The following is a 20,681-nucleotide window of genomic DNA, read 5'->3' on the forward strand; positions in this document are numbered from 1 at the left end:
TGTGGCGCCCCCCATTTTCACCCCTCGCCCCCTGGTCACCTAAACTGACTTACCTTCCGGTGGACAGCGGCTTTGCATTTAAAAATGGCGCCGCCCGGTGCTTAGAGACGCCACTGCGCATGCACCGTCTGCCCGAGAATAGCCGAGCGTTTTCTGGCTTTCCCGTGCAGCGGCGGTGCATGCGCAGTGTGCCTGTCGGGGGCCGGCAGCAGCCATTTTTTTCAGGTCCCGCTACCGATGCGTTGCTCTTCACCCAGTCCCAGGGCAGGGGGACCTGGCAGCGCGCAGGGAGACCTGGCAGCGCCTGCTGCTGTCACTCATAGGAGTCGGACTCCTGTGATGATCATGTGAGTAACTGACTGCGACTCACATTCTGCAAGCTGTGATGGCCGCACGGCGCCCCTGTTGCCCATGGCGCCCTGTGCGGCCGCACAGCTCGCACACCCCAAAGGCCGGCCCTGGAGGCCGTGATCGGAGGCCTTACCGTAAAGAGGCAGATGGAATTCGGAAGAGCCAAGCCATGATGAAGCGCTGAGCTTGCCGGGGCTTCTCCTCCTGGCCGAACAGGAAGTGGGTCCTGAGACTCCCTGGGCAATTGTGGCCTCAAGACAAGCTTCTTGAGAGTCAGGAAGACAAAAGTGAATATTAATTCGCTATTGTCACACAACTTGGTTGGTCTCAGGGCGCAGTGCTCTGCGCCCCAAGCCCACCCTTTTTTAAGCTAATTAGAGCCTCAGGCTCCAATCATGTGCCTAAAAAAAAAAAAAAAAGACATTGGAATCCATGCGTCCGGCGCCCTGCATGTAGATTAGAGGCCGGGAGCATAGATTAGGGGGGTGACGCCCCTGCACCCCCACTGCTCTAAGGGACGAATGGTGCCTTTTGTGGATTTCTGGAGAAATGTTACTGTTATTTGCAACGACCTCAGTAAAGGATCTTTATTTGTTCAGGTGTGCATGCGTGGCGTATCAAACGAACGGGGCTTACAACTAGAGGACTAAAGATAGCTAGATTCAGGTACCTTTTGCGCTTTTTTTACGGAGGCGCAGGGCAACGTTTTTGCCCTGCGCCCCCGCAAATTTTCTGCGCTACCCGCGATTCACGGAGCAGTAGCTCCGTAAATTGCATGTGTGCTCCGGCAAAATGCCCGGCGTAAGCGTGCGCAATTTAAATGATCCTGTAGGGGGCGGGAATCATTTAAATTAGGCGCGTTCCCGCGCCGAGCGTAGAGCGCATGCTCCGTCGGGAAACTTTCCCGACGTGCATTGCGGTAAATGACGTCGCAAGGACGTCATTTGCTTCAAAGTGAACGTGAATGGCGTCCAGCACCATTCACGATTCACTTACGCAAACGGCGTAAATTTTAAATTTCGCGACGCGGGAACGACAGGTATACGTAACATTGGCTGCCCCTGCTAATAGCAGGGGCAGCCTTACGCGAAAACCGCCGTACGCAAACGACGTAAACTGCGTACGCAGGGCTCGCGTAACGTTGTGAATCGGCGTTAGTATGCAATTTGCATACTATACGCAGAGCACAACGGGAACGCCACCTAGCGGCCATCGCAAGAATGCAGCCTAAGATATGCGGGCATAAGAGCCTTATGCCACGCATATCTTAGGCTGCAGTCGGCGTAACGAGGTTCCTGAATCAGGAGCATTCGTTACGCTGGCGCAAGTAAGCAATTGCGCTGCGTAACTATGGTTACGCAGGCGCAATTGCTCTCTGAATCCGGGCTGTCCAGAGGAAGCTAATTGCTGTTGCTAATGACTACAGTAATTGTGTCACATGCCAAAGCAGCCAACCAGCCAGGAGATGGATGACACAGCCAAGGTGAGGGTTACTCATGCAGTGAAGGGGGTTATGTGCTTGGCCCCTTTGACTAGCGGGCTGTTCCCCACTTTCTGGGACAGGATCAGCCGCACAGTACCTAGGGACCCAGCCTGGAGTCATGGGAGAGAGAGAGAGATGTAGAGGGGCCCCAGGAAGAGAGAGCAAGCACGTAGAATGGAGAACGTGCGTTTCCTGTATCCAGTAGCAACCGTTGGATTAGTCACTAGGAATGAAGGGCCATATTCTCAAACAAGTTACACCGGCGTATATGGAGATGCGCGGCGTAAGTGTAAAGATGCGCCGTCCTATCTATGCGCCGTAGTCACAGAACCAGATCCGCCAGAAATCAGGCTACTCCTGTCCGTCTTAACTAGTTTAAGTTTACGCAGCGTAGGCGTATATTTCAGCTGATGGCATCCTAGGCTGCCATAGAATTAGTATTCAAATATGCAAATGATGTAGATGCGCTGATTCCCGAACCTACGCGCGATCGGCTTAGGCTACGCGCTGTGCGCGTAAGACGATTGTCCGGCTGAAAGTTACCCCTTATAAAGCTCGGTTAACTTTGCTCCAGACCTGAGTAAGTTAGCTTGAAAAAAGCAAATACAGCAGCACCATCCCGGACGAGCTGAGCAACCAAATTTTTCGGACAACACATTCGTATGCCAACATGCCAGGGGCAGGCGTGGTCTTAGCACTGCTAGTGTGTGAGGAGGAAGAGGCACTTAGAAGGAGGAGGGCACGTAGGAGGGCACGTGAGAGGATCTACCCACAGCGCATTAGCCTCTTTGGCATGGCTGATGTGGATGTGTATCACCGTTATAGATTCAACCCTCATGCCATCCTTGAAATTACCAGAGCCCTGCAGGATGACATCACCAGCCCAACACAACGCTCACATGCAGTGCAGCCACTGGTGAAGGTCCTGGCAACATTGCATTTTCTTGCCACAGGCTCTTTTCAAAGAACCAGTGGAGACGTGGTTGGGATATCCCAAACCAGCATGAGTAGATGCGTGCACCAAGTTGTCCCCGCAATACTCCGACGCATGTCGCACCACATAATCAGACCCACCCAGGAGGACATGCGGCTGAAGGCAATGACAGATTTCTGCCTAATTGATGGTTTCCCACGCACTGTGGGTGCAATTGATTGTACCCATGTGGCAATACAGCCCCCCCACGAGACCGAGCACATATACCGCAACAGAAAACATTGGCATTCCATCAATGTCCAAGTGATCGTGGATGCACATGGCCTCATATGGCACGTCCGTGCAAAACACCCCGGATCCAGCCATGACAGCTTTATATTCAGGCAAAGTGACATCCCAAGACAATTTGAGCAGAATGTGTATGGGGACAGTTGGCTGGTTGGTGAGTGACATGGGTGTCAGGTATGACTGTCCCCCCCCATGATGCAGACATCACGAGGGGCACATGCATGACTAACATCCTCCTGTCTTTTCCCTTCCAGGTGACTCTGCATATGCCCTGGGACCTCATCTCATGACTCCATTCCGCAATCCACAAACACCAGGAGAGAGAAGATATAACGAAGCACACGCACGCACCCGTGCAGTGGTTGAGCGAACATTTGGCCTCCTTAAGTCACGCTTTCGATGCCTGGATAAGACTGGGGGTACCCTGCTGTATTCCCCCAACTTCGTGTGCCAAATCATCGCTGCATGTTGCGTGCTGCACAACTTCGCAGTGAGTAAGGGCCTGCAGATTGACCTACGTGAGGACCTGACCCCCCAACCACCATGTCCCCCCCTAACCGAGGCTACCCCGTCTGCTGATGGTACAGCAGTCAGGAGATGTCTCGTGGAGCGAATCTTTGAACGTTAAACACAAACATTAAACATGGCACACAGAAAATGCACGCATGCACACCACTGTGGTCCCTAACACACACCCCACATGCACAGAACATTGGATTAGACCGAAGTACACCGCACGGTACTAAGGAGCAGCAACGCCGCGTCAAGGCCCCAATGATGTTGCTGTCCATTCATACGTCATTCATACGGACCTGGGGAGAACTTATCACCAGCGCCCGAGGGTGACCCCCCTTACTGGCAGGAATGTCACCACCCCACATTCACACACCATTCACACTGTACTCTGCAACACTGCCTGTGTGCAGCACCCAAAATTAAAAAAAAAGCTCTTAACCAGAGCAAATAATAAAATAAGCTCTTAACCAGAGCAAATAATAAAATAAGCTCTTAACCAGAGCAAATAATTAAAAAAGCTCTTAACCAGAGCAAATATTAAATAAAACTCTTAACCAGAGCAAATATTAAATAAAACTCATAACCAGAGCAAATGAAGAATAAATAATCACTTGCCCCGGCGTGGGCTACGCCTGGTGCCCAGGTTCCTGGCCCTCACTTGCCTGGGGGGAGCTGGGGCATCAGGTGGAGGAACATCTCCAGGTGGAGGAACATCCCCAGGTGCCTCCCTGCCTGCCTGTCTGCCCTCCAAAGCTAGTGCTATGCGGGTGAGCAATGACTCCTGGGTAGCTGTCTGGGCCTGAACAGCCCTTCGCAGGCACCTGACCTCCCCCACAAGTTCGGCAGTTGTAGTCTGCAGCTCACCCAGGCTGGTGATTGTGGCTGCGCTGTTTCCAGCCACATCTTGGAGAGCATCTGGTACTGCTCCCGAGGAGGCCAAGCTGTCGGACAGGCGCCTCAACTCCACCAAGATTTCCCCCATATGACGGCTTTGCTGGTCCTGCTGCCTGGCCAGATTCTCATGCAGCATTTCTGCCGCAACCCTTGTCCTGTGGGTTGCCCTCCTGGGGACAGGAGTGGCTGGGCCCCTTGCATAGAGTGAGGACCTTGAGGGGCTGGAGATGAGGGGGATGGGACGGGAGGGACTGGAGAGGGTGTTGGAGGACCCTGAGGGGCTGGAGATGCGGGGGCTTTGTGATGGTCCTGCCACCACATGCGACTCCTCCAAAAAAAGGAAGACCTCCTGCTCGCTGTGGACCACCTCTTCCTGGACCACCTCTTCCTGGACCACCTCTTCCTAGACCTCCTCCTCAACAACCTCCTGCGCGGAGGACTGACCACTCCCCTCCACCAAGGCCTGTTGGCTTCCCAGGAGGTCAGTCACAGAAGCAGACTGCTCAGTGGATGATGGTCTGTGACGGCCACTGGCAGCATTGGATGGCCCCGCTTCATCCTGCTCACCTGTGGATGACACAAAACATTCACATGTTGGTGGACCCACACATTTGTCACATAACCCACCACCCCCACCACACATGCAACACACCAGATAGAAGATAAAACACACTTACCTGTCCTCATGGGTGGCTCACTTGAGTCATGGCCCTCCAGGCCCTCCACCTGCTCCCTCCGAAGGCAGCGGGCAATCACTTCCTCCTCTTGAGTGAGCCGGGTAGAACAGGGTGGCCCCCCTCCTGTGCCCCTGGCATGCTTTGCAATGATGGCCATCTTGTTCCTGACCACACCACGCAGGTCATTCATTTTTTTAAGAATGTCCTGGGGGGTCCTTGCCTCATGGCCTAAGGCATTGACCTGGGCAGTCACTTTCTTAAGGATCTCCTCCTTTTTTGTTTTACTTGTGCTGCCACTGTCAGCACCATGGAGTCTTGAATCGTATCTCTCCATGGCAGAGACTATGATGGCCCTCTCATCTTGGCTGAAATTTTTTTTTCTCCTTTCCTTCCTGGGTCCAGGCATTGCAAAGCTAAAGAGCAAAATCTCACGGACACCACCAACAGAATAAATGGAGTCACTTTGCACTCGTTGGGCGCATGTGGTGACGCTTTTATGCACTGGGCCGGCCCAACTCAGCAGGGATTTACGACTACTGTTGTTTTGCGCATGCGCAGAGGGCGGGGCACGTCCGGCGCATGCTCCGTTCGTTCTGGACATCATTTGCATGGGGTCACGGTTCATTAGCATTCTTCACGCCCACATCCCTCCTACCGTCACTTGCGCCTACTTACGCCGACACATTTCAGCTCCGCGAGCGCAACGTAGGACGCATGTGGTACGGGAATATGGGAGAGCTCTCTCCAAGTTAAGCCGGCGTAGCGCAACTATGATGCGCTACACCTGAGTAAATATGCGCCGATCTACGAGAATATGGCCCGAAGTGAAGGAAATTCTGCGTTTGTGGAGTCCAGTGGATATACACTTTAATAATTAATATTTAATATAATTATAATAACAATCATAATTTGTATTCTGTATAATACATTTGCAGTATAGATCCGCTTGATTCACATTGGACTTGAGAAGCAGATCTGTAATTTAACTGTAGACATGTGCCCTGCCGAAAAATGTGTTTGTTTTTAACTCATTATGTTTTTTTTTTTTCGTTTTTTGGGTCATTCGTTATGGTCAAAATCGTAAATTTGAGAAAACCGTATCTTCGGAAATTCAAAAATGAGAAAATTAGAAAACTCGTAAATTCGAAAATCTGAAAATGCAAAAATTTGTGAATTCGAAATTCGCAATTTCGAAAATTCGTATATTTGTAAACCCGAAAACTAAACATTTTGGAAATTCATTTATCATTCAGAATTAATAATAATAAAAAGTTCTTATTATTATTGTTTATTTATTATTATTAATTTGTTACGTTCCATTCCTTTAGATACGGAATTCGTTATTTCAGAAAATTCGTAACTTCCGAAAAATTCATATTCGTTTCGTTTACTAACAGCCAAATTTGAAAGGAAATTCCAATACCTACAATTTAATAGTTGGTAATAGTTAAATTATTATTAGTTACGTCTAATTTCCTAATTTTCGAATTTACGATTTTTCAAAAAAAATTTTTACGAATTTCCAGATTTTTGAATTTACGATTTTTCAAATTTTTGGATTTTTCAAATTTACTAATTTTCGAATTTACGAGTATTCGAAAATTCGGAAAATCTAATTTTATGATTTTCTCATTTTCTCATTTCCGAATTTCTGAATTTCCAAAATTTGCAATCCGGAAATTAGAAAATTTGGAAATTCAGAATTTTTGAATTCCAAATTCAGTAAAAATGTGTTAAATGGGTTTTCGCTAATTCGGAAATTAGTTAAAAAAAAACGAATTTGGGAAGAAAACGAATTGCAAATGTTTATTTAACTGACCGACCTCAAATAACAAAGCCTTACTAACCTCAAAGTGCCCCCCTTTCCTGACGAAGGTGCTGGAGCAGACGAGCATCAGGCAGATGAGCAGCTGCAGCAAGATTCCGGTGATGGAGGCGCTCCCATGTATCCATCCAATGCCGGGCCGCAGAGTGAGGAAATACTCCCAGAAGGTGAAGAGACCCGGGTCCATGGACTTCTTTACTATGGGGGACAAATGCCATTCAATGAGTCCACATCACTAACCCAATATAACAGAGATGTACCGTAACTTGGTGCAGAGTTTGTAGCAATAGCCAAACGGCTTTCAAAACCTTTAACATTCTATTAATACCTAATTTTTCAATAGTCAGATTCAACTGCCTGCCCCATACTTTTTTTATTTGAACCGCTTTTTCTTTTTCATGTATGTAGCACCCTGATGTTTAACCGCTTAACCACTTAAGACCCGGACCTTTAGGCAGCTAAATGCCCAGGCCAGTTTTTGCGATTCGGCACTGCGTCGCTTTAACTGACAATTGCGCGGTCGTGCGACGTGGCTCCCAAACAAAATTGGCGTCCTTTTTTCCCCACAAATAGAGCTTTCTTTTGGTGGTATTTGATCACCTCTGCGGTTTTTATTTTTTGCGCTATAAACAAAAATAGAGCGACAATTTTGAAAAAAATTAAATATTTTTTCCTTTTTGCTATAATAAATATCCCCCAAAAAAGATATAAAAAAACATTTTTTTACCTCAGTTTAGGCCGATACGTATTCTTCTACCTATTTTTGGTAAAAAAAATTGCAATAAGCGTTTATCGTTTGGTTTGCGCTAAATTTATAGCGTTTACAAAATAGGAGATAGTTTTATTGCATTTTTATTAATATTTTTTTTTTTTACTAGTAATGGCGGCGATCAGCGATTTTTTTCGTGACCGCGACATTATGGCGGACACATCGGACAATTTTGACACATTTTTGGGACCATTGTCATTTTCACAGCAAAAAATCCTATAAAAATGCATTGTTTACTGTGAAAATGACAATTGCAGTTTAGGAGTTAACCACTAGGGGCGCTGAAGGGGTCAAGTGTGACCTCATATGTGTTTCTAACTGTAGGGGGGTGGGGCTGGACGTCATTGATCGTGTTTCCCTATAACAGGGAACACATGATCAATGACAGCGCCACAGTGAAGAACAAGGAAGCTGTGTTTACACACAACTCTCCCCGTTCTTCAGCTCCGGAGGACAGATCGCGGGACACCGGCGGCGATCGGGTCCGCGGGTCCCGCGACCCCACGGCTGGGCTTAAATGGCAACGTACATTTACGTGGATGTGCCCAGCTATGCCATTCTGCCAACGTATATCGGCGTGAAGGGGTCCTTAAGTGGCACGCAGATATACGTCTGCAGAATGGCACGGCTGGGCACAAGGGCGTACATGTACGGCCCCCATAAAGAGCCCATCCGTGGGTCGCGCAGCACGCAGCGCTCGCGACCCGGTCCTAAGCTCTGTGATTGTCCCTGCGGGAACTGTGGAGAGAGGAAGAACGGGGAGAGAGGTAAGTGTAAACAAACCTTTCCCCGTGCTTCCTAGTGAGACTGACACTGATTGTCTGTTCCCTGTCATAGGGAACGACGATCAGTGACGTCACACGCTAAGCCACGCCCCCCACACAGTAAGAAACACAAATCAGGGCACACTTAACACCTACAGCGCCACCTAGTGGTTAACCCCTTCACTGCCAGTGTCATTTTTACAGTAATCAGTGCATTTTCATAGCACTGATCGCTGTGAAAATGACAATGGCCCCAAAATAGTGTCAAAAGCGTCCGATGTGTCCGCCATAATGTTGCAGTCACGATAAAAATCGCTGATCGCCACCATTACTATTAAAAAAAATATATATTAATAAAAATGCAATAAAACTACCCACTATTTGGTAGACGCTATAACTTTTGTGAAAACCAATCAATAAACGCTTATTGCGATTTTGTTTACCAAAAATATGTAGAAGAATACGTATCGGACTAAACTGAGGAAAAAAAAAATTATATATTTTTTGGGGGATATTTATTATAGCAAAAAGTAAAAAATATTTTTTTTTTTTCTAAATTGTCGCTCTATTTTTGTTTATAGCGCAAAAACTAAAAACCGCAGAGATGATCAAATACCACCAAAGGAAAGCTCTATTTGTGGGGAAAAAGGGACGCCAATTTTGTTTGGGAGCCACGTCGCACGACCGCTCAATTGTCAGTTAAAGCGACGCAGTGCCGAATCGCAAAAAGTGGCCCGGTCTTTAGGCTGCATAATGATCCGCGGCTTAAGTGGTTAAGCAGGGTTGCTAGTAAATTTACCTGCCAGGTATAGTTGCTGTGAGTAACCCTCATCCTCAACAGGACTATGTCCACCTTAAATGCTTTCTTTGGTGTGCTTGGTTTTAACGTAACTTTATTCTTTCATGAGTTATTTACAAGTTTCTGACCACTTATAAAATGTGTTCAATCTGCTCTCCAGTGGTAAAACACTGCTATTTTACCGCGATTTTACCGCTCCGCTATAGGCATATCCAGTGTGAAAGGGGTCTAATGAAGAAACATCAGTGGCTGTCCTAGCTTCATTCAGCAAGAGCCCACAGCGTAGCACTCGCCGCATGTCACTGGAGAGCACATTGAACACATTTTATAAGTGGTCAGAAACTTGTAAATAACTCATGAAAGAATAAAGTTATGTTAAAACTAGGGTTGTCCCGATACCACTTTTTTAGGACCGAGTACAAGTACCGATACTTTTTTTCAAGTAGTCGCCGATACCGAATACCAATACTTTTTTTAAATGTGTCCCCAAATGCAGCCATGTCCCCCACATATGCAGCCATGTCCCCCCAGCCATGTCCCCCACATATGCAGCCATGTCCCTCTAGCCATGTCCCTCACATATGCAGCCATGTCCCTCTAGCCATGTCCCTCACATATGCAGCCATGTCCCTCTAGCCATGTCCCTCACATATGCAGCCATGTCCCTCTAGCCATGTCCCTCACATATGCAGCCATGTCCCTCTAGCCATGTCCCTCACATATGCAGCCATTTCCCTCCAGCCATGTCCCTCTAGCCATGTCCCTCTAGCCATGTCCCTCACATATGCAGCCATGTCCCTCCAGCCATGTCCCTCTAGCCATGTCCCTCCAGCCATGTCCCTCCAGCCATGTCCCTCCAGCCATGTCCCTCCAGCCATGTCCCTCTAGCCATGTCCCTCCAGCCATGTCCCTCCAGCCATGTCCCTCTAGCCATGTCCCTCACATATGCAGCCATGTCCCTCTAGCCATGTCCCTCACATATGCAGCCATTTCCCTCCAGCCATGTCCCTCTAGCCATGTCCCTCTAGCCATGTCCCTCACATATGCAGCCATGTCCCTCCAGCCATGTCCCTCTAGCCATGTCCCTCCAGCCATGTCCCTCCAGCCATGTCCCTCCAGCCATGTCCCTCCAGCCATGTCCCTCTAGCCATGTCCCTCCAGCCATGTCCCTCCAGCCATGTCCCTCCAGCCATGTCCCTCCAGCCATGTCCCTCTAGCCATGTCCCTCCAGCCATCTCCCCCATACCTTTGCCGCCTAAAGCCGCCGCATGGAGAAAATCACAGTATTCATTTGAATAGCTGTTTTGCCCGCGCGTATAGACACTCCCCCTTGCTCGGGATTGAACAGATCATGATCACCCATCCAATCCCGGGCAAGGGGGAGTGTCTATACGCGCGGGAACACTTCAGCTATTCAAATGAAAGCTGTGATGTTCCCGCACGGCATTTAACCCATGCGGCGGCTTTCGATGCGGCGGTGCGATGCAGCAGGTTTCGATGCGGCGGCACGATGCGGCGGCAGCGGCGGGGGGGGGGGGCCGAAGTATTCTATTTAGGTATCGGGGGTATTTGCGCGAGTACGAGTACTCCCGCAAATACTCGGTATCGGTCCCGATACCGATACTGGTATCGGGACAACCCTAGTTAAAACCAATCACACCATTGTTTTTCTTGTGAAATTCCCAATAAGTTTGATGTGTCACATGACCCTCTTCCTATGTAAAAAAAACAAAAGTTGGATTCAAAATGGCCGACTTCAAAATGGCCGCCATGGTCACCACCCATCTTGAAAAGTTTCCCCCCTCACATATACTAATGTGCCACAAACAGGAAGTTAATATCACCAACCATTCCCATTTTATTAAGGTGTATCCATATAAATGGCCCACCCTGTAGTTCAGAAATTCGGATACATCAGATGTGCGGTTAGTTTTCCTTCCGAATCAAATTTCTGACAATTTTTTTGTTTCTCCAGAAATTTTGATGTATCCAAATTTCTGAATAACGAAGATAAAAAAAATCTGAATTTCGATTCGTAACGAAAACAAACCGCTCATATCTATTATAAATATTCTTCTTAATTACCGTAGTTATTTGCACTTACTGAAATTGATCACATGGGCAGCTGTATGGACCCAGGTGAGGATGAATATCACGTATCCAACCAGCTCATGCAGGAAGATATTCTGGTCCAGTGGAAGGAAATGGGAAACAAATGTAGTGCGGAGCCACGTCAGGCAGCGGCGGAGCATCAGAAACTGAAGACAGAAATGTACATGTCTTTGTTGGCAACAACAATATTTCTCACGGTCAATATAAATGTTCTATCAGTATTAGAAATACACGGCCCTGCCATTTGGTCTGCCCTGAAAATGCTTTATATGTCTGATGAGAGCGATCCAAAAAAATGTATCCAAATCCAAGAAGCAAAATGTTATATTATCCACTTGAAGATCAAACCTTTTCTGGCGCTTTATTTACAAATAAAAATCAGTATTTTTTGCTAGAAAATTACGTAGAACTCCCAAACATTATGGGGTAGATTCAGGTAGGGAGCGCGTATTTGTGTGCGGGCGTAACGTATCCTATTTACGCTACCCCTCCGCAACTTTGACAGGCAAGTGCAGTATTCACAAAGCAAAGTTGCGGCGGCGTACCGTAAATAGGCCGGCGTAAGCCCGCCTAATTCAAATGTGGAACATGTGGGCGTGTTTTATGTTAATTTATTGTGACCACGCGTAAATGAGGCTTTTTACGAACGGCGCATCCGCCGTCCGTGAAAGTATCCCAGTGCGCATGCTCCAAATGAACCCGCAAAAAGCCAATGCTTTCAACGTGAATGTAAATGACGCATAGCCCTATTCGCGAACGACTTACGCAAACGACTTAATCGACGGAAAATTCAACGCTGGCCCCACGTCCATACTTAACATTGGCTGCGCCTCATATAGCAGGGGTAACTTTACGCCGGAAAAAGCCTTACGTAAACGGCGTATCTGTACTGCGACGGCCGGGCGTACGTTTGTGAATAGGCGTATCTAGCTGATTTACATATTTCTAGGCGTAAATCAGCGTACACGCCCCTAGCGGCCATCGTAAATATGCAGTTAAGATACGACGGCGTAGGAGACTTACGCTGGTCATATCTTAGACAAATTCTGGCGTATCTGATTCTTTGAATCAGGCGCCAAGATACGACGCCTCACACTCAGAGATACGACAGCGTATCTGGAGATACGCCATCGTATCTCCTACCTGAATCTGGCCCTATATATATATATATATATATATATATATATATATATATATATATATACCGTATATACTCGAGTATAAGGCCCCATACACACGATAGAATTTATCCGCGAATACGGTCCAGCGGACCGTTTCCGCGGATAAATCCTCTCGAGGATTTCGGCGGATTTTCATGCGATGGAGTGTACACACCATCGCATTGAAATCCGCGCCAAAATCCTCTGGCGATGACGTGTCGCGCCGTCGCCGCGTTTATGACGCGGCGACGTGCGCGACGCTGTCATATAAGGAATTCCACGCATGCGTCTAATCATTGCGACGCATGCGGGGGGATCCCTTCGGACAGATTGATCCGGTGAGTCTATACAGACCAGCGGATCCATCCGTTGGGATGGATTCCAGCAGATGGATATGTTGTGCATGTCAGCGAATATTCGATCTGCTGGAATCCATCCCAGGGGAGATATATCCGCGGAAACAGATCCGCTGGCGTGTACACACCATAGGATCTATCCGCTGAAACCCATTTGCTGGGATTTATCTGCGGATGGATTCTATGGTGTGTACGGGGCCTTAGTCGAGTTTTTCAGCAAATTTTTTTGTGCTGAAAATGCCCCCCTCGGCTTATACTCGAGTCACCTTTTTGCGCCTGATCTCCCAGAATTTGGGGACCCGGTACCGACCGGCCTTAGGTCCCCTGGACCCCAAACTTTGCACACATGTAGCCCCATTTCCTCTACAAGTGTGCAAAGTTTGTTGTCCGCGGGACCTACGGCCGGGGAGCACCGATTTATCAAAGCCGGGCACCCCTTCCATAGACTCCCATGTTAAACGGTAATTTCTCCGGTGAATTTGGGGACCCGGTACCGGCTGGTCGTAGGTCCCCTGGACCAGGATCTTGGCACACATGTAGCCCCATTTCTCCTCTACAAGTGTGCAACGTTTGTTGTCTGGGGGACCTACGGCTAGGAAGCACCAATTTTTCAAAGACGGGCACCCCTTCCATAGACTCCCATGTTAAACGTCAGTCTAGTCATGGGCACAGTGAGGCATGGGCATAGTGAGGCATGGACACAGTGAGGCATGGGCACAGTGAGGCATGGGCACAGTGAGGCACAGTAAGGCATGCACATGGGCACCCTAGGCTTATACTCAAGTCAATACGTTTTCCCATTTTTTTGTGGTAAAATTAGGTGCCTCGGATTATATTCGGGTCGGCTTATACTCGAGTATATACGGAATATATATATATATATATACACAGTATTATATACCAGGGTAGATTTGATTTAGATCGATAGTAAAAAAGGCTTGAATTAAATCATCATTTTTAACCACTTAAAGGGGTGTTCCACTCAATTTTTATGTTTATTAAAAGTCAGCAGCTACAAAAAGTGTAGCTGCTGGCTTTTAATAAACATACACCTACCTGCTCTGCCGTCCAGCGCCACGCCGCACGGAGCTCCGCTCCTCTCCCCCCCTCTCCGCCAGTCCCAGCATGAACCCTTCAGAGCTTAAGATGTGACAACCCCCCCCCCCCCCCCCAAACTAGTGAAGAACTACAGGTCCCAGCATAGATCTGTGAAATCTATGGGGTCACACCCTTAGATCTCAGGGGTTCATGCTGGGAGTTTCAAATTTGGGGGGGGGGGGTCACATCTTTAGATATCAGGGGTTCATGCTGGGACTGGTAGTCCTTTACTTTGAGGGGTGGGGGCAGGGATGGACTGGCCATTGGGACTGCAGGGAGTTTCCTGGTGGGCCGATGGCTCAGTGGGCCGGCTTCAGTGACAGCGGACTGCCGCCCTCCTCTGCTCCTCTGTCTCTCCCTCCCCGCAGCGCTCACCTGGGGGGAAGAATGAAGCAGGGGGACGACAGAGGAGCATGGGGGAGGATCAGAGGAGCACGGGGGAGGGGACAGACAGCTGACTCAACAGCTATGGCCTGGGAGTTTCTCACTTCTGCCTAATCTTGTCCCATAAGGGGGGGGGGGCACCGAACTGATTCTTTGCCCCGGGTGAAATAATGTCTAGCTTCCCCACGGGCACTGCCTATCAGAGTACCAGTACCAGCCGTTCTACTCTAATAAAGTAGAACGGCTAGTGGCTAGTGAAGGGGGAGAGGGGGCTTGGGTGGCCGGGGGGGGGGGGGGGTGCGGGAGTTGTCCGGCCGCCATGGGAGAGACCTGTCAAAATGGGCCAGTCTGGATGAAGTCCAGGGCCAAATTTCTGTCCCAGTCCAGCCCTGGGGGGGGGGGGGGGGTGTGACCTCCCCAAAGCTAAGGACTACCCCTCCCAGCATGACCCCCCCAGAGCTGAAGATGCGAGACCCCCCCCCCCCCAAATAGTGAAGAACTACAGGTCCCAGCATAAACTTGTGAAATCTATGGGATCACACCCTTAGATCTCAGGGGTTCATGCTGGGTGTTGTGGTCCTTAAAATTTGGGGGGGAGGTCACATCTTTTGATATTAGGAGTTCATGCTGGGACTTGTAGTCCTTCACTTTTGGGGGGGATGAGACCCCCAAAAGTGAAGGATTACAGGTCCCACCATGACCCCCTCAGAGCTGAAGATGTGACCCCCCCCCCCCCCCAACCAGTGAAGAACTACAGTCCCAGGATGAACCAGTGAAATCTATGGGGGGTCACAAAAAAAACATATAACAATTTTTAATTTTTTTTAGGAAGGGGGGGGGGGTCCCTAAATGGCAGTTTGGAAATGTGGTCACCCTAGTGGCGCAATAATAATAAATGCATTGAGCTATGAAAGCAGTTGGGAATTCAAACTCGGAAATCTAATATAGGTAGGGGAACCGTGTTCTTCTTCTATAAAATACGGACTAAAGTATATTTAGAAGTGGAGCGGATTTCCCTTGTTGGAGGGTTGAAGTGTTTGGGGTCATAGTCAGCATCCACCTACCACAATAAAGGCGTAGTTGAAGTTCAGACATTGACCACAACCCTTGGCCACCATGACCCATCCCCCGAGAAAGGAATGGTTGACGGCGTTCAGGGTGAAGAGCAGGATGTTGACACAGCAGTAGGCGCACATGAAGAGGACCTTGCTGCGGTTGTTGTGCCAGTAGGTGGGGGTCAGGTAACGAGGGGTGCGATTCTTCTTGGTTACGGTCGGTGGCCTCAGCCAATTGGCGGCACTGAAAAATAAATAAAGGGGACATCTGAACTCCGGGAGGAATACAAATAAATGCGCTTCTGTATTCATGAATAAATCATTACATTTTTGTAGACGCAAGTTGAGAAAATATCCGAATTTGACCTGGAATCGGCCTTCTGCAATCCCCTATACCAGGGGTGTCAAATTCTATTTCTTTGCGGGCCACATCAGCATTATAGTTGCCCTCAAAGGGCCAGTTGTATCTGTAAGACTAGATGACCAGATCACCCCACCATCAGAGGTCAAGAGCCCCCCACCATCAGAGGTCAAGAGCCCCCCCCCACCATCAGAGGTCAAGAGCCCCCCCCCACCATCAGAGGTCAAGAGCCCCCCCCCCACCATCAGAGGTCAAGAGCCCCCCCACCATCAGAGGTCAAGAGGCCCCCCACCATCAGAGGTCAAGAGCCCCCCCCCACCATCAGAGGTCAAAAGCCCCCCCCACCATCAGAGGTCAAGCCCCCCCCCCCCACCATCAGAGGTCAAAAGCCCCCCCCACCATCAGAGGTCAAGAGCCCCCCCCCACCATCAGAGGTCAAGAGCCCCCCCACCATCAGAGGTCAAGAGCCCCTCACCATCAGAAGTCAAGAGCCCCCCCACCATCAGAGGTCAAGAGCCCCCCCCACCATCAGAGGTCAAGAGCCCCCCACCATCAGAGGTCAAGAGCCCCCCCACCATCAGAGGTCAAGAGCCCCCCCCACCATCAGAGGTCAAGAGCCCCCCCACCATCAGAGGTCAAAAGCCCCCCCCCACCATCAGAGGTCAAGAGCCCCCCCACCATCAGAGGTCAAGAGCCCCCCCCACCATCAGAGGTCAAGAGCCCCCCCACCATCAGAGGTCAAGAGCCCCCCCCACCATCAGAGGTCAAGAGCCCCCCCACCATCAGAGGTCAAGAGCCCCCCCCACCATCAGAGGTCAAGAGTCCCCACCATCAGAGGTCAAGAGCCCCCCCACCATCAGAGGTCAAGAGCCCCCCCACCATCAGAGGTCAAGAGCCCCCCCCCACCATCAGAGGTCAAGAGCCCCCCCACCATCAGAGGTCAAGAGCCCCCCCCACCATCAGAGGTCAAGAGCCCCCCCACCATCAGAGGTCAAGAGCCCCCCCACCATCAGAGGTCAAGAGCCCCCCCACCATCAGAGGTCAAGAGCCCCCCCACCATCAGAAGTCAAGTACCCCCCCCACCATCAGAGGTCAAGAGGCCCCCCACCATCAGAGGTCAAGAGCCCCCCCCCCCACCATCAGAGGTCAAGAGCCCCCCCCCCACCATCAGAGGTCAAGAGCCCCCCCCACCATCAGAGGTCAAGAGCCCCCCACCATCAGAGGTCAAGAGCCCCCCCCACCATCAGAGGTCAAGAGCCCCCCCCCCACCATCAGAGGTCAAGAGCCCCCCCACCATCAGAGGTCAAGAGCCCCCCCCACCATCAGAGGTCAAGAGCCCCCCCCACCATCAGAGGTCAAGAGCCCCCCCCACCATCAGAGGTCAAGAGCCCCCCCCACCATCAGAAGTCAAGTACCCCCTCCCACCATCAGAGGTCAAGAGGCCCCCCACCATCAGAGGTCAAGAGCCCCCCCCACCATCAGAGGTCAAGAGCCCCCCCCACCATCAGAGGTCAAGAGCCCCCCCCCACCATCAGAGGTCAAGAGCCCCCCCCCACCATCAGAGGTCAAGAGCCCCCCCCACCATCAGAGGTCAAGAGCCCCCCCCACCATCAGAGGTCAAGAGCCCCCCCCACCATCAGAGGTCAAGAGCCCCCCCCACCATCAGAGGTCAAGAGCCCCCCCCCCCATCACAGGTCAAGAGCCCCCCCCCACCATCAGAGGTCAAGAGGCCCCCCCCACCATCAGAAGTCAAGAGCCCCCCCCACCATCAGAGGTCAAGAGCCCCCCCCACCATCAGAGGTCAAGAGCCCCCCCACCATCAGAGGTCAAGAGCCCCCCCCACCATCAGAGGTCAAGAGCCCCCCCACCATCAGAGGTCAAGAGCCCCCCCCACCATCAGAGGTCAAGAGTCCCCACCATCAGAGGTCAAGAGCCCCCCCACCATCAGAGGTCAAGAGCCCCCCCACCATCAGAGGTCAAGAGCCCCCCCCACCATCAGAGGTCAAGAGCCCCCCCACCATCAGAGGTCAAGAGCCCCCCCCCACCATCAGAGGTCAAGAGCTCCCCCCCCACCATCAGAGGTCAAGAGCCCCCCCCACCATCAGAGGTCAAGAGCCCCCCCACCATCAGAGGTCAAGAGCCCCCCCCCCACCATCAGAGGTCAAGAGCCCCCCCACCATCAGAGGTCAAGAGCCCCCCCCACCATCAGAGGTCAAGAGCCCCCCCCACCATCAGAAGTCAAGTACCCCCTCCCACCATCAGAGGTCAAGAGGCCCCCCACCATCAGAGGTCAAGAGCCCCCCCCCACCATCAGAGGTCAAGAGCCCCCCCACCATCAGAGGTCAAGAGCCCCCCCCACCATCAGAGGTCAAGAGCCCCCCCCCACCATCAGAGGTCAAGAGCCCCCCCCACCATCAGAGGTCAAGAGCCCCCCCCCCACCATCAGAGGTCAAGAGCCCCCCCCCACCATCAGAGGTCAAGAGGCCCCCCCCACCATCAGAAGTCAAGAGGCCCCCCCCCACCATCAGAAGTCAAGAGCCCCCCCCACCATCAGAGGTCAAGAGCCCCCCCACCCTCTCTTACAACCCCCTTACCCTGTGCTGCTTCCGGGAAGAAGGTGGGGGTGAAGCTGGGAAGCAGAAAGTGCAGGGTCTGGAGGAGGACCAGAGGGGCGGAGTCAGCTACTGGAGTCTGCTGAATGCTGAGACCAGGGGAGGAGGAGACGAGAGGGTGCTGTGGCTGCACAGAGAGGCGCAGGATCTGGTGGAGTTCTGTCCTCCTCTCTGCTGCTGACTTCTAAAGACGGGGGGGGGGGGGGTGTTAGAGACGAGCCTCTCTGCAGCTGCACAGAGAAGCACAGGATCTGGTGGTGGAGTTATATCCTCTCAGCTGCTGATTCCTAAAACGGGAGGGAGGAATGGAAGAGACAATCCTCTCTGTGGCTGCACAGGGAAGCGCAGGATCTGGTGGAGAAGTTCTGTCCTTCTCTCTGCTGCTGACTCCCAAGACGGGGGACGGGGGGCGGGGGAATGGCAGAGACGAGCCTCTCTGCAGCTGCAAAGAGAAGCATAGGATCTGGTGGTGGAGTTCTGTCCTCCTCTCAGCTGGTGACTCCTAAAACGGGAGGGGGGAATGGCAGAGGTGAGCCTCTCTGCGGCTGCACAGAGAAGCGCAGGATCTGGTGGAGAAGTTCTGTCCTCCTCTCTGCTGTTGACTGCTGAGACAATCATACTTACCCGCTGTAGGTGGATGCAGAATTCGTCTGATGATGCATCTGTCCCCTTCCAAGGCTCCAAGACTGAGAACCAAACACTGCTGATTGGTTGGTTCTCAGAGTTCCCTCAGCAGAGAGCTGGAGGCTGTCGGTCACCGCTGTCTGCTCTGCCCCCCCCCCCCCGCGCTCACTGAAGAGGCTGAGCCATGTAACCAGTGGTGGTGCGTCCATAAGGGTGCACGGGCGCCGCCCCCTCTCTTCGGCCACCTCCTCTATGACCTATAGTATGAATCTATCCATGGCCGCCGCCACCCCGTATTCAGGCGCCCGTCACCTTTTTCGGGCGCCTGAATTACAGCAGAGGGGGTGTTTTTGAAGCACCTGATTAGGGCCATAGGCTCCAATAGGCTTCAAAATAGGTGAGCATGGCGCTCGCAGTTCACCCAAGTGTGTTTGAACAGTGAATGAACATTCGCTTTCCTAACACCGAACCACCTCTCCGCCAATCAGGTGCTTGGCTCTGTTACCTGTCACCTGATTGGCTGAAAGGACAGGCGCTGTGATTGGACGCCTATCAGGTGGAGAGGATGAGAGGAGAGAACGGGAGGGGACGCATGGAGGACCCCGCTCGTTGCCGTCACCCGCTGCCCCACCGAGACAGCAAGCGGGCGGGGGGTTCACAGTGGCGGCATTCGATTGGGCACAGTGGAAGCATTTGATGGGCACCAGGGCCGCCATCAGGAATTATGGGGCCCCTTACATAGCTCTGCCCCCTGGAGCAGAGAACCGGGAGGGGGGTGGGATTGAGAACCAGGGGGGGGGGGGCCGCCGCTAATTGAGAAAATAAGGGGGGTTACCCTGGGGACCTCTGGGCCCCTTAAAAAAAACAGAAATAAAATATATATATATATATAAAAAAAATATATATATAAAAAATATATATAAATATAAAATATATATACAAAAAAGGGGGGTAGCCATCCGGGGCCCTGGGGACCCTTTAATAAAAAAAAAATATATATATATTTTTTTTATATAAAAAAAAAAATAAAAAAAAATAAAAAATATATAAAAACAGAATTATTATTTTTTTTATAAGAAAATAAAATTAAAAAAAAGGGGGTTGCCATCCAGGGCCCTGGGGACCTCCAGGCCCCTTACAGGTTTACTCCATGTACCCCCCTGATGGCGGCCCTGATGGGCACAGTGGTAGCATTCGATGGGCACAGTGGCTGTGTTTGATGTTTTTTCTCTGAATTTTTCAGTTTGTTTGCTCCTCCCAAAAAAAAATTTGAGCACCAGCCACCACTGCATGTAACTATGTAAAAATATCCATATCTGGAATTCATCTTTAAGGAATCCCTTCAATTAGAAGGTCTAGATGAGATTTTAAGGGCTTTCTCTTTAGCTCCAAAGCAGGGGTCTCCAAACTGCGTAACCATAGTTTTGCTTACTTGCGCCGGCGTAACGAATGCTCCTGATTCAGGAACCTTGTTACGCCGACTGCAGCCTAAGATATGCGTGGCATAAGGCTCTTATGCCCGCATATCTTAGGCTGCATTCTTGCGATGGCCGCTAGGTTGCATTCCCGTTGTGCTCAGCGTACAGTATGCAAATTGCATACTAACGCCGATTCACAAC

General features: G+C 50.7%; 1 protein-coding gene across 1 annotated transcript in view; it reads right to left on the minus strand.

The window, feature by feature from the left end:
* Nucleotides 1-20,681, minus strand: part of NOX5 (NADPH oxidase 5) — a 74,477-nt gene that overhangs the window by 31,395 nt on the left and 22,401 nt on the right. The window contains exons 5-7 of the mRNA XM_040342230.1: nt 15,475-15,709; nt 11,405-11,558; nt 6,991-7,166 (exon numbers count right to left, since the gene is read on the minus strand). Of these exons, the coding sequence (XP_040198164.1) occupies nt 6,991-7,166; nt 11,405-11,558; nt 15,475-15,709 (565 nt within the window). The remainder of the gene's footprint in view (nt 1-6,990; nt 7,167-11,404; nt 11,559-15,474; nt 15,710-20,681) is intronic.

This window comes from Rana temporaria, chromosome 3 (assembly GCF_905171775.1).
Source record: "Rana temporaria chromosome 3, aRanTem1.1, whole genome shotgun sequence".
Classification (NCBI taxonomy): Eukaryota; Metazoa; Chordata; class Amphibia; order Anura; family Ranidae; genus Rana; species Rana temporaria.